Here is an 11,901-nt window from a genome sequence, read left to right as displayed (position 1 = left end):
TCTCTTTTTCTCTCTTTTTATTTTCTTATTATTTATTATTAGTTTAATTTAGTCTGTAAAAGCAACTCGCTGGTTTCCTGTATATCTTGCGAGGCAAAGTCATCCAGGTCATTCTCGAACAATGTCAGATGGTTTTTGCGGTCTCCATCTGCCTTTAGCAGGTCTTGGAGCTTCTGTCCAGGACCGTCGCCAAGGCTCGTGACAAAGTCTTGAATCTGTGGACGTTTCTCCAACAGATGAGCCAAGATCTTGACGTTGCTCCTCAATGTCTAGATGACAAGTTAGTAAATCCACGATTGAAGAGATGGAAAGTATGACTTGCCGTTTCCATTGACCGCTGGAATGCCAGTTCAATATCTGTCCACGGAAAGACAAAGATGCAATTCTCACCAAAAATGTCAACAAACATTTCCAGACGCTTGCCCAACTCGTACACGCTCTTCCACTTTGCTTCGTCGGGCGCAGTGTTGATTTGGTTGCTGGCCAACACGTTGAGTTCCTGACTCTCCAGGATCGCAAACCGTCGACAGCAGTCGCCGACTGCCTTGTGGTTGGGGTTGCCAGCAGCGCCCGGCTCAGCCTCGTAATTCTCAATCATCTCGCCAATCTTTCTTGAGATTGCGAGTGCCGCCTGAAAAGCAAGTAGCTTGGTGATTGGACTTTCGTTGTAGTTGTAAATGCGCATGAGCCGAACCATTTCGTTCGCTTGTTCAGACTCTTGTGGCACACTAGGGCCATTGGCTGCAACAAATGCTCTAGCTCGTTGGCGGATGAGACCAATCAAAAAATGCCTGCCAAAATAATGGAGCAGTTCATGAACACGATGGGCAATCACCTCAGAGTCTTTGATTTGAGTCATTGTGGCGTAGAGATGGTGTATTGTGCTGGGAGGAACAATGAGCTCTTGATTGTAGTCTGAGACTGTTGGTAACAGATCCGTAACCGTGGTCGGAAGGACTACCCTCTTGCGCTTGAGAGGAACCTCCGTGTTGGAGACCTCCTGTACGGGTTTGGTGCCGTGTGCTGCGGAATTCTGGCAGAAGGGTGTCGAGGATTCTGCAACAACAGAACTCTCGTTATCTGTTGTGGGATCTTGAGCGCTAGTCTGTGAGCTGTCCGATTGGTGTTTATCAGATTTCTCGTGTTGTGACGTGCCGATACCAGAAGGAGTCTCCGCGTTGGGGGCTACCGGTTCAGCACATTTTTTTCAATCATCTGGACCGCCAAAAGTTTGTCTGACTGGTATGAGAGTTTCCTGTCAGTGACAGCGTGGCGTTTCAAGTATGATGTCTACGAAAACAGAGCACCCAAGACTAGGCGGGCTGCTCCCTTCTGGGCCAAGTGGTATCCCGCACAAAGCCCCAGGTTTCTTTCGCCCCCATGTCGTCACAGTTCTGACAAGTATGGGCTCCTATATGCCCGGCTACTATGAATGACGTTTAGAAGATGAATATTCTTTCTATTTATCCCGCTTGCTGAAAGAATAGTGACCCAGCAACACCGAGTGCTCGAATTGGGTTTATGATGTACTCAATTTGACACGCTGGTATTCCGATAGGGCTGGCAAAAATCTAAGGGATTGCGTTTGGTGCGAATCGGCCGCTTTAAACCCACAGCCGATAGATGCTATTCTCGCTAAACTTGAGTGTCTTCAGCTAAGCAAACAAACCGAACAAAGCCATAGACTCCTCATTCCAATCTCCCATCAAATCCTCCAGATTTTCGCATATTTCCGACATGTCTTGATTAACTGGAGCATCATTTCTTAATTCCTGCCATGAATCGAACAGTTCTTCTGTTCCGGGTGAGCAATCTACCACCCGATCGACATATGATGTGGTTGCGCGTCGACGTTGTTGGGCACAGCAATGGTGCCGGTAACGTATAGCTTTTGTAACATCTTTCAAAATCTCATAATACTGCTTGGCATATGGGCTGCATGCAGATTCACCACGCAAGAAACCAATGCCCAGTTCAAATGTTGGCATAGTCTCGAAAGCTCTTTCCGGCTCGATAAACAGCGAGAAGCCTAGAGTCAGTGCAGCTTCAAATGCCCACACTCTTTACAGTAGGAAAATTGCAGTACACGTCAGTTATGCCGTCCCAATAAAACAACAAAAGATGACCTACTTGATAAAACATGTGTTTGGCAAGAGTATGTTTGTCTTTGCGGCATTGTGAATCGTCTCACTCATATAGGTAGCGGAATCAACGCATGCAGTATAGAGATGATTTTGCGAGGTTGACTCATCCCCTGGATGGGGCTCTGTCAATCGGCTGTCTGACAATGACTTTTTCGATGATTCTCGCAAGGCCATTCCAACCTTTGCTACGAGAAAGGGTCGCGTCGTGAGCATTACGGCGTGGTAGTACAGAAGTGCTACCCTCAAACTCGCTGTGACTGATTGACGATCTTGATCTGGTATTTCACCCTGGACGGCACCAGCCTGTGGTATTGGCACACGTAGCTGGGGAGGTAGTGAGAGTCTCCAGTCTGTAAGCTCCTGTAATACCCGCTCAGCAAAGGCGAAAGATGTTTCCCTTTGGATGTATATACGGTCCAATATTTCCCGAAGAATCTTGGCTAATCGAAATGATGCTTCTAGAGCGAGGTATCCCATGTCGAAACAAGGTACACTTCTAACAACAATCTCTCGTGGAAGTTGGCGGAACAAAGCGACAGCAGGCGGCCTTCCCAACAGTGATGATACCATCACGTCAAGAACGCAAATACTTTTCCACAATGACAGTCTAAGATGTCTTCTTAGTGCAACAGGTCTTGTACCGATATGCGGTGGAGAATTTCTTACGAGGACATTGCTGTCGTTGCCTGTTCGCTGTTGTAGAATGACACATGGTGAAGACCAAGAGTATGGGCACCCCTGGCGGCAATTCCCAAGTACATATACGCGGCATTCCTTCGGTAAGCTGTCAGCAGGTAGAAGGCCATCAAAACTGACATCTGTGTTGTCTTTAAAGTGGGCATAAGCAAACATTCAGACCGGATTGCACGATATGCTGCACGAGAGAAGGCCTTGGCATAGCGCTGGTTGGTTTCGTCCTGGACTTGAGATTGGGCGCCAATGGCAATGGGCAGAGCTACCATGGGCGATATCAGTGACAAGTCGTTGCCTTGTTGGTCACACAGCTGGGAAATCTTCTCTATGAGGTCATCTCTGGAAATAACATGGAGAACGCCAGTGGTCTGGACGAAGGTCAGTGGCTGAATCAATCACGCACGTATCGGACGATAATGAAGTGAGTGCGTGTGTGGGCGGCGTGTGCGGGAGTGTATTTGCTTACAGCAATAAAGAAGAGATCAGTAAATTTGGTCAGCTTGTCGAAAAGGAGTAGGTCTTTCCATTCATCGCCAAAGCCGTGGGGTTCTTCAGCTTCAAAAAGCACGTCAAATCCGCCAACATCAGGCTCGAAATTGCCATCGCGTCGCGCAAGAGCCTCGCGCAAGAGGCGTAGGAAAGAAAGCGGACCAGACGGTCCAATATAAACTGGACATGTATGTGAGTATCCATGCATCGGTCATGCCAGTATAAAAAGAACCAACATTTGTTACTTTCCGGGCTGTTGTGCAAATGTTCGGGCTGTGACAATGGCGTTGCAATGCTCGGCAACTGGTTCGAGGGGCTTAGCAAAGATGCTTGTGCATGGCTGGGCCGTGTTGTTCTTGTTGATGGAGCCGTTGTGCTAAGGGAATCGTCATCAGGACTGACATCCGCAGCTTTGCGGATGCTGGAGGTGCCTGGCGCGGATGATGGTCCGCCGTGCGGGAGCAGCTGGTCACGGTAGTCGCAATTCTTGGTCTTGTGCTGGCGGATGCATCTTGAGCAGTAGGGCCGTCGTCCATCGCACCTTCGTTTCGACTTCTTGCAGACCTCGCAAGCTTGTTCAATGCGTCGACGGGACTCTGGCCGCACTTTTGATCGAGCCATGGTCCAACGAGTTGCGGATCTTTCTTTGTAGTTTGACTTATGGACTGCTGTACTCGCTGTGCGCGGTTGGTGCAAGATAAGGAGACGCCTGGGAGCAAATGTGGAACCACAGATTAGGCCTGCGGTCGCCGGCGAGTGACCAAATAGCGCTCTCAAGAGCTACTCTTGCTTATCTCTTGTGCTAGTAATCTGGACAAGATGCCGAACCTAATGGTATACTGCTGAATCCCCCCCGAGATTACGGGATTCAGGCACTAAGAAACGCAGTACTATTGGTTCAACCTGATACTTGTCGGAGGGCTTTTGATCATTAGCAAATCTAACCTAATACAGTCGGCGGGTCGCACACCTGGTACATCTCCGAATACTGTCTACACTCTTTTCCCCTCCGATCTTGACGACTGCGTACTTATGCTGCTTCTCCAATTCCTTGCCTATCTCGATGTAATTTCCAACTGATTGGCTTGGCCTGACCTTCGGTGTCTACTAGGTAGTAGGAATGTAGCTAGCGCGCAGGCTTGGGTAGCCTTACTGCTGCGGTCAAAAGCGCTGCTCCAAGAGCTACTCCAGCATTGATGAAAAATACCATGCCAGATTTGCCCACGACTGCAAATGCCGAGAATACCGACCCAAAAACAGCCACTAGATATTTGTTAGTTGACGCGCACAGCTAACAAGTGGGATCTTCTTGACAACACAGCTCTCTCTCTTCCTCTCTCCCTCCCACACTTACTCGCCGCTACAGTTGCTAGCATTTCCAGCATCGCAATGCCACTTAGTGCATCTACCCTCTCCCAGGGTTTACAAAGCGAGGTCATGACCCCTTTTGCAGCTGGTGCGGATCCAGAACCCAGAGGCAGTAGTACAGCAGCTATGGGCAATCACAAAAGTTAGAGACCTGTTGACGGGCAGAATGGGCAGTTAAGCGCCTTACCAAGGTACAAGTGTGCTGTGTCTCGTGAAAATACAGTGGCCGCCGTGAGAATCGCATCGATTGCAAAACTCAAAGTCACGAACCAGAGATCAAATGTTGTTTCCAGGCGTTTAGGAGATGGCGGCTTTGGACCCAACAGAGGAGCAAGTTCTTCCTGTTGGCGACTGTCCGAAATCCCTGTTGAGACTGTGTTGTTGGCTGTGCCATCAGAAACAGCTTGTGTCGTTTGATTGCTCAACCATTTCCGCCCTATCTTGATAATGTAAGGCAAGGCCAGTGTGAGGTAAAGGCTCCGTACTCCAAAATTCAGTGCCATGAGGTAGCCGTTCTTTCAACAGTAATTGGTTAGATTTGGCTTTTGCGGTTAAGGATATATAGATTCCATTCATTTGACTAACCTCTCTTGAGCTAAATCCGAACTCATTGGTCGAATACATTTGCAATAAGATTGGTATGAAGCCCGTGGCCAACTATATGAAATCAAATATTGTAAGCTGTGGTCGAACTTCTTCATACGTGTACCTGAATCAAATACAGGCTTTACTCACCACACCAAAGAATACGCCCGAGCTAAGCAGCGGGCGTGCAGAACAATATTTATCACTCCCGGGCATCTTTCGAGAGAAGACAGACAAGAATGGGAGAACTAGTTTCGAAATCATGTTGCTTGACGTATTTTCCAAGGTTTCTGGTTGCGATAGCTTCGGGAGGGCGAGGGCGCTGAATAAAGTAGATACTGCCATAATAACACAGGCGACCTCGAAAGCTGCCATCGTACCAAACGCATCGGCAACAACTCCTCCCACTGCCAGGAGATTTTATCAGCAATTACCAGTACATGTTTAGTGAAGAAAATGATTACGCAAATACGCCATGGCAGTCCCCATCATGACAGATCCTTGTAGACGACCGAAGGCTACTGTTTGTTCAGAGTCTGGTACAACTCGAGATATAAATGTATTCAAGATGAGTCTTGGATCATTATCAGTAATAAAGAGCTTTGATCCGAGCATTGTATCAGGAATATACTTACACATAACCGGTTGAGCCGCCCACAACACCGAGAATATTCGATATCTGAACGAGGAGAATACCCCGAGCTCCACCGACGTGAACTGTTATGAACCGCATTAGCCGATGCGAGAAAACAAGAACGTCGGGGAAGAACAATAAGACTTTACCTCCATACAGTTGCATCGCGAGACGGATGGTGGGACCAATCAGTTGTTGAATCAGGACAGATTTGATCCCGAAACTCTTCATGCTCCAGTTAGCGAAGAGCAAATTAAAAACTCCTAGTGCATGTCAGCTTGGGACAAGTTCAGGGACCATGTCTCATTACCGTTCACTGTGACAGTGAGCCCAAGTATAGAGACGGCCTTTGCTACAGTGGCCTCGATTTCGTGGACATCACACCTATCTCCAGCGCCATCGTATGTAGGATGATGAAGATAATACTCATCACACGCCATGAGGCGAAAAGCGTATATGATCCTACTCCCAGCTCCATTTAGTAAAGCTCTTTGAGCAGCGAAATCATCAGCGGCTTACGGAACACGTGTAAAATTAATGCCCACTGACACCATGAAAGCACAGATGTACAGCAGGTGCGCCGTCAATGAGCCACCAGGTTGACGACGATTCTTGAAATCCATATTGCTCTGATCTGGCACGGCGTAGGCTATTGATTCAGTCTAGCATGCAGTAGGAAAAGGAACTTCTGTTCCACATAGACCAGAAGAAAATTAAATGTCAACTGAAATAGAAAGTTATGGATGTTTCCAAACATTTGTATCTAGTGCGGAACGGTTATCATCATGTCCTCCACAAGATGCGGATTCACTTGCCGCATGGTGTGGAGACTATGCGGCTATCCGCACACTTTTGGCGGCACGCCGCGGATCATGCTGCATCCGACCCTGCTCTTTTAAGGTGATGGTTATTGTTCATCTCTGAGTGTAGGGTCATGCAATACTTTCACACGTTTTTAAGCCTTGTCGCATATGTTAATCACCACTGTCAATAAGAAAATCATGCGTCTCATCTTGCTTCTAAGCCTGTGGGCTGGGGTCATCAGGGCCGATGGCCAATACAAGTCTCGGCCTGATTTATCACCCCCACGTCTCAACATTACAACCCCGGCCACACAGGACGTTGATGATGGCTACATCTTCATCTGCCCATACAGTGGTTTCAAGAAGGGCAACGGTCTTGATGGTCCTGAGCAACCTGCTGGTTACATCTTTCGCAACAATGGCGACCTGGTGTGGTCCAGCATGGGCTACCTCTCCGGCTGGGTTGGTAACATGCAGGTCTCTGTGTGGAAAGGCGAACCGGTCATTTCTGCCTTTCAAGGGACACTGGATGCCGTTCATGGTCACGGCTTTGGTCACCCCACAATATTGAATCAGAATTACGAACACGTTCGTGATCTACATGGTGGTAATCACAAAATCATCTCGATTCACGAATTCAACATACTTTCGTCAGGTTCTGCCCTCATTGAGGTATATCAGCCAACCCAGATGGACTTGTCCGCTTATGGAGGCAGCGATGCATCACAGTGGATCGTGGACGGTATCTTCCAAGGTAAAGCCATGGCGACACATATCTTTCAATAAGTACGAGCTGACATGGAATTTTTACAGAACTTGACCTCGACACGGGCAAACTTTTGTTCGAATGGAGTAGCCTGGAACATGTTGACCCCTCTCGTAAGCCTTTCCTTGTGTCCTATCTGGCTTACAAAAACTTGACATCTTTATAGACAGCGCAGTGAGCCTGAGCTCAGGTCACGCTGGTGATGGCCAGAACTCAACTTCCGCATGGGATTACTTCCATATCAACAGCGTGGACAAAGGTGACGATGGTCATTACTTGATATCCGCTCGTCACGCCTCAACTCTCTATAAGATTCATGGTGGAACCGGAGAAATCATTTGGCAACTGGGAGGCGATAATTCTAACTTCGCATTTTCAAATGATTTACTCTTTGGATTTCAGCACGATGCCAGATTTGTTTCGCATCTTTATGATGCTGAAGACGGCGTGGAGTATGTATCTTTATTCGATAATGCCGCTCGTGCAAACGGCCATCGTGGTGGTGGAGTCGAAACTGTGCACTCCATGTCTCGAGCCAAGGTCATTCGCCTCGACGCGTCCACCTGGACAGCCTCTCTCGAGGTTTCGCTATCCGCACCGGATCACAAACTCGCACCATCCCAAGGCAACGTCCAGACTCTGCCCAATGGCAACTACTTTGTCAACTGGGGCCAAGGCGGAGCGGTCACGGAATATCGGGCGGGCGACGGAGAGGCGATATTTCACGCCAATCTGGATTCCGGCGAGATCGGCGAGGGCGTGCAGAGCTACCGTGGGTTCCGTTTCCCGTGGGTTGGGCGGCCACACGAGGAACCTGCCATTATGGTTGATGGAGGATCGGTCTACGTATCATGGAATGGTGACACCGAAACAGCCACTTGGAAGTTCTACGCCAAGTTTTGCAGCCCGCGGGCAGGTAAAAAATCCCGCTCAGATCGATTCATCGGAAAGAGCCAGCGGGTGAGCTTTGAGACGTCATTCGATCTGCCGCAGGACATGCTAGTGGACTTTGGCGGAACATGCATATATGCAGTGGCTCATGATTTGGATGGCAGACGTCTTGTCGCAACAAAGACAATAGCGTCGAATGTTCATGGCGGGCCACAGAAGAGTAACGCCAATATCGTTCAAGAGGCTGTACAAAGTGTTCTGGCCTTGGGCGAGCTCAAGTAGATAGGTTGATCACGACAACATCCTTCATATTAGATAACAGAGTTGTATCTAACGATCTGGAACGAGGCCACGAACTTCATTGGAGTTAATTTTGGTAGTGCGTCCCGATTTGAGGGACAGGCCATGGGCTCCTCTCGGCGAAGCAAGAAGTAACTCCTCAAAATATGCCATCGCAGGCACCATACTCGACCGTCTCATCACAGGCTGTCAAGGAAGACATTTTGAGCGCCAACAGCGGCACAAAGTAATCAACAAAAATAATAATCTATTTAGCACATGGAGCGCATGCTGTGGCAGTATGGAATTGTCTCTATTATGGGTAGAAAACACGCATGAATGGTTATGGGCGGACATGTCATCATGTTTCAGCTAGGCTGTACAAATCACCAATCAGATGCACTGCTTAGATGTGCCATGAAGCATGGAGAAAGAGTCTGAGGATACATTCATGACCGATGATGCATCCGCTGATGATGCGTGCGACTCCGTCGTGTCTTCACCCAAGACCAGAAAGAGACAAGATTACGTGCCCACTAGGCTTCTGTTGGTATAATACCTGGTCGATAACCCGACATCCACTTCCGCACATTAGTGGGTATTCCAGCCGTTTGAGTCTTGGCAGTGCGGATAAGTCTCGTTATCGAGCACGCGATTACAAGTCTATCTAGTAATTGCGGATAGTCGTCGTATCAAACGCAAAGTTGATATATCGGATAGTCCATGAACGCCTTCCGCAGCACGCATCTTGTTACAACCCAGTATCAGCTGGGTAGAGTCGTCACTATCTTGGTTGGACGTATTCGAGTATAATATTGAACCTTCCTTGATGACAGACATGTGTGATACTCGCCACAGATATTCCTGCCATTTCTGTGCTAACTTGAGAAAATGTCCCATGAATCCAAGGTTTTCAGGCGCAGTTCCGAGATGGAACTTGATGCACCGGAACGCGGCGTCATTATCAGCGCCGACTGGAGCATCAAGGAAGAGAATAATGCGAGATGGAAGTGCGTCATTTCTCAAGCTAAGAATCTCTCCCGCTCTCGCTGAATCAAAAAATTACTAATGTTATTGTACTCTGATGATTGTAGAGTCGATATTTACCTCATGCCTCTAATGATTCTCGGCTTCTTTGCCTTGCAAATCGATCGCGCGAATATCGGAACAGCGCTCACATCAAGCATCACTCAGGATCTTGGGATCACAACAAACGAGATCAATATCGGAAATCAGTTGCTATCTTTGGGCATTTTCCTCCTGGAGATACCCTCGAACATTCTACTGTTGCGGGTGTGTCCCCCTGGTGCTTGCCTGCACAATCCGAGCGCCTGATATCTAATACTACTTTGGCTAGGTCGGGCCCCGTCTTTGGCTGTCTTGTCAGATCATCGCCTGGGGTCTGGTAGCAACCTTCCAGGGTTTTATCAATTCATATGGATCGTATCTAGCCACCAGGATGCTTCTGGGCTGCATGGAAGCTGGATTTATCCCAGGTTAGTGGATACCATTTTGTTTTCATGATGAATGCCAGTGCTTTTGCTGATTAGAAATAACTTACAGGCTGCCTGTATTTTATGGGAGGCTGGTATAAAAAGAATGAGAGTCGCGTTCGGGTGATAACCTTTTACATCGGTCAGAATTTTGCCACGGCAACTTCGTCGCTGCTGGGTGCAGGTTTACTCAAGCTCGATGGTCACCTCGGATTGCCTGGGTGGCGGTGGCTATTTATCGGTATGTGATTTACTGCCTAGTACAAGTGCTCGTGGTTGGTCTTCCTAACCCCAATATCAGTTGACGGTTGCATCACGATATTCATCGGCCTGGTCTTTGTTCTATTCTTACCTCCATCTCCCGATAACGGAAAGCCCCTGATCAGTTTCGGTAGATGGAGCTACTTTACTGAAAAGGAACAGTACGTATTGAAGAATCGTGTGCTTCTTGATGACCCCAGCAAGATCCATGGCGAGAGAGCCCATGTTGGTGCTCGGGATATCTTGGCGTTCCTTAGAACACCAAAGAAGTGGATGCATGTCCTAATCACCATGACTTCGGTTTGTGCGGTTCATAGCCTTAGCACATACAGTCCCAAAATCTTGAAGTCGGCCGGATTTGAAGCTACACAGGCAAATGCTCTTTATTCTGTGTCGTCGTACACAGCAATTTTCTTCAATTTCACATTGGCGTACTTTGCGTGAGTTGACCTGAAAAAGCGTTTTACTTTATCCTCACTAACACAGCTTAGCGACCGGACTGACCACACAGGACCCTTTATACTCTTTGCCGCGTCTTGTAATGTGATATCTTACGCAGTTCTTCGAAACCTCGATGTTTATTCCAAGTGGTCCAAATACGCGTCTCTAATCGTGGCAGGTATACCATATTCAGCCGTCCAGTAAGTTCTCAGGGCATTTAACTTTCGGTTATAGCCTATGAAAACTATGACTTCATGAGGAAGCTCAGATTATGCTTTACAAGTACTAATGGTCAGCAGTGCATTGAATGTTGGATGGATGGCTAATAGTTACTCGAGCATACAAGACCGAAGTGTGTCGTCGGCGTAAGTTGTGCAGCCCATGACAACATGTATCCGGATGGCTTCCCGCTGACTCATCTGCGGCTCTCCAGATTCATCATTATGGCTTCTAATCTTGCTGGCATTCCTGCTGGTCAAGTCTTCCGGGCAGATGATGCACCATTTTACAAACGTGGGGCAACAGTGCTTACGGCGCTCGCTGGGCTTTGTTGGGTGCTGGTAGCAGCGTTGGGACTTTGGCATCGCAAAGAAGCAAGATCACTGAAAACAGTAATCACACAGCTATAAAGGCAACCTGCGAGTTCCACTAATTCGAACTTTCGTTTAATTATTGTCAGGTGGTGGATGATGGGTCCCTTACACCAAGGGTACCAGAGTGTCCTGTAGCACACTGATCAGTGCCATAGCGTCCAGATAGGCATACAGAGGGCTCTTAGGAATTGACCGCGGTCACCCAAATAAGCCTGCAACTCGTCAAAACTTAGAGACAGGCAATATATATCACGTCAATACATCACACAATCAACGCCCCTAACAAACCAATTCATACTCCGAAAGGAAGCAACACCTTAATTAATAATAAAGACTATTATTCGCTTTATATAAATTACTTATGCGTTAATAAGTGAATTAACGAATTATTTATTAAAAAGAGAAAAAGAGAAAAGAGAAAAAGAGAAAAAGAGAAAAAGAGAAAAAGAGAAAAAGAAAAA

The 11,901-nt window shown here is 47.7% G+C and overlaps 4 protein-coding genes across 4 annotated transcripts; 2 read left to right on the top strand and 2 right to left on the bottom strand.

The window, feature by feature from the left end:
* Positions 1 to 281: 281 nt before the first annotated feature.
* On the bottom strand, positions 282 to 3,947 carry PFICI_07582 (uncharacterized protein; the record flags this gene model as incomplete). Its single annotated transcript, XM_007836163.1, has 7 exons — positions 282 to 337; positions 391 to 1,185; positions 1,670 to 2,061; positions 2,131 to 2,751; positions 2,811 to 3,205; positions 3,304 to 3,506; positions 3,563 to 3,947. The coding sequence occupies 7 exons, from the start codon at positions 3,945 to 3,947 to the stop codon at positions 282 to 284; spliced, it is 2,847 nt and encodes a 948-aa protein (XP_007834354.1).
* Positions 3,948 to 4,452: 505 nt separating this feature from the next.
* Positions 4,453 to 6,536, bottom strand: PFICI_07581 (uncharacterized protein; the record flags this gene model as incomplete). The annotated part of the gene is made up of 10 exons (XM_007836162.1): positions 4,453 to 4,589; positions 4,681 to 4,818; positions 4,882 to 5,209; positions 5,280 to 5,351; positions 5,430 to 5,686; positions 5,744 to 5,853; positions 5,915 to 5,996; positions 6,063 to 6,176; positions 6,224 to 6,375; positions 6,433 to 6,536. 10 exons carry the CDS (start codon positions 6,534 to 6,536, stop codon positions 4,453 to 4,455), a joined length of 1,494 nt encoding a protein of 497 aa, XP_007834353.1.
* Positions 6,537 to 6,914: 378 nt separating this feature from the next.
* PFICI_07580 (uncharacterized protein) lies at positions 6,915 to 8,655 on the top strand (the record flags this gene model as incomplete). The annotated part of the gene is made up of 3 exons (XM_007836161.1): positions 6,915 to 7,470; positions 7,530 to 7,595; positions 7,649 to 8,655. 3 exons carry the CDS (start codon positions 6,915 to 6,917, stop codon positions 8,653 to 8,655), a joined length of 1,629 nt encoding a protein of 542 aa, XP_007834352.1.
* Positions 8,656 to 9,543: 888 nt separating this feature from the next.
* Positions 9,544 to 11,476, top strand: PFICI_07579 (uncharacterized protein; the record flags this gene model as incomplete). The annotated part of the gene is made up of 8 exons (XM_007836160.1): positions 9,544 to 9,662; positions 9,747 to 9,945; positions 10,010 to 10,148; positions 10,216 to 10,386; positions 10,447 to 10,846; positions 10,898 to 11,047; positions 11,147 to 11,212; positions 11,281 to 11,476. 8 exons carry the CDS (start codon positions 9,544 to 9,546, stop codon positions 11,474 to 11,476), a joined length of 1,440 nt encoding a protein of 479 aa, XP_007834351.1.
* Between the last annotated feature and the right edge of the window lie 425 nt (positions 11,477 to 11,901).

The sequence above is a fragment of the Pestalotiopsis fici genome, assembly GCF_000516985.1.
Source record: "Pestalotiopsis fici W106-1 unplaced genomic scaffold PFICI_Scf_5, whole genome shotgun sequence".
NCBI classification, from domain to species: domain Eukaryota; kingdom Fungi; phylum Ascomycota; class Sordariomycetes; order Amphisphaeriales; family Sporocadaceae; genus Pestalotiopsis; species Pestalotiopsis fici.
The sequence above is the reverse complement of the archived record's forward strand: the minus strand, read 5'-3'. Positions and strand labels throughout refer to the sequence as shown.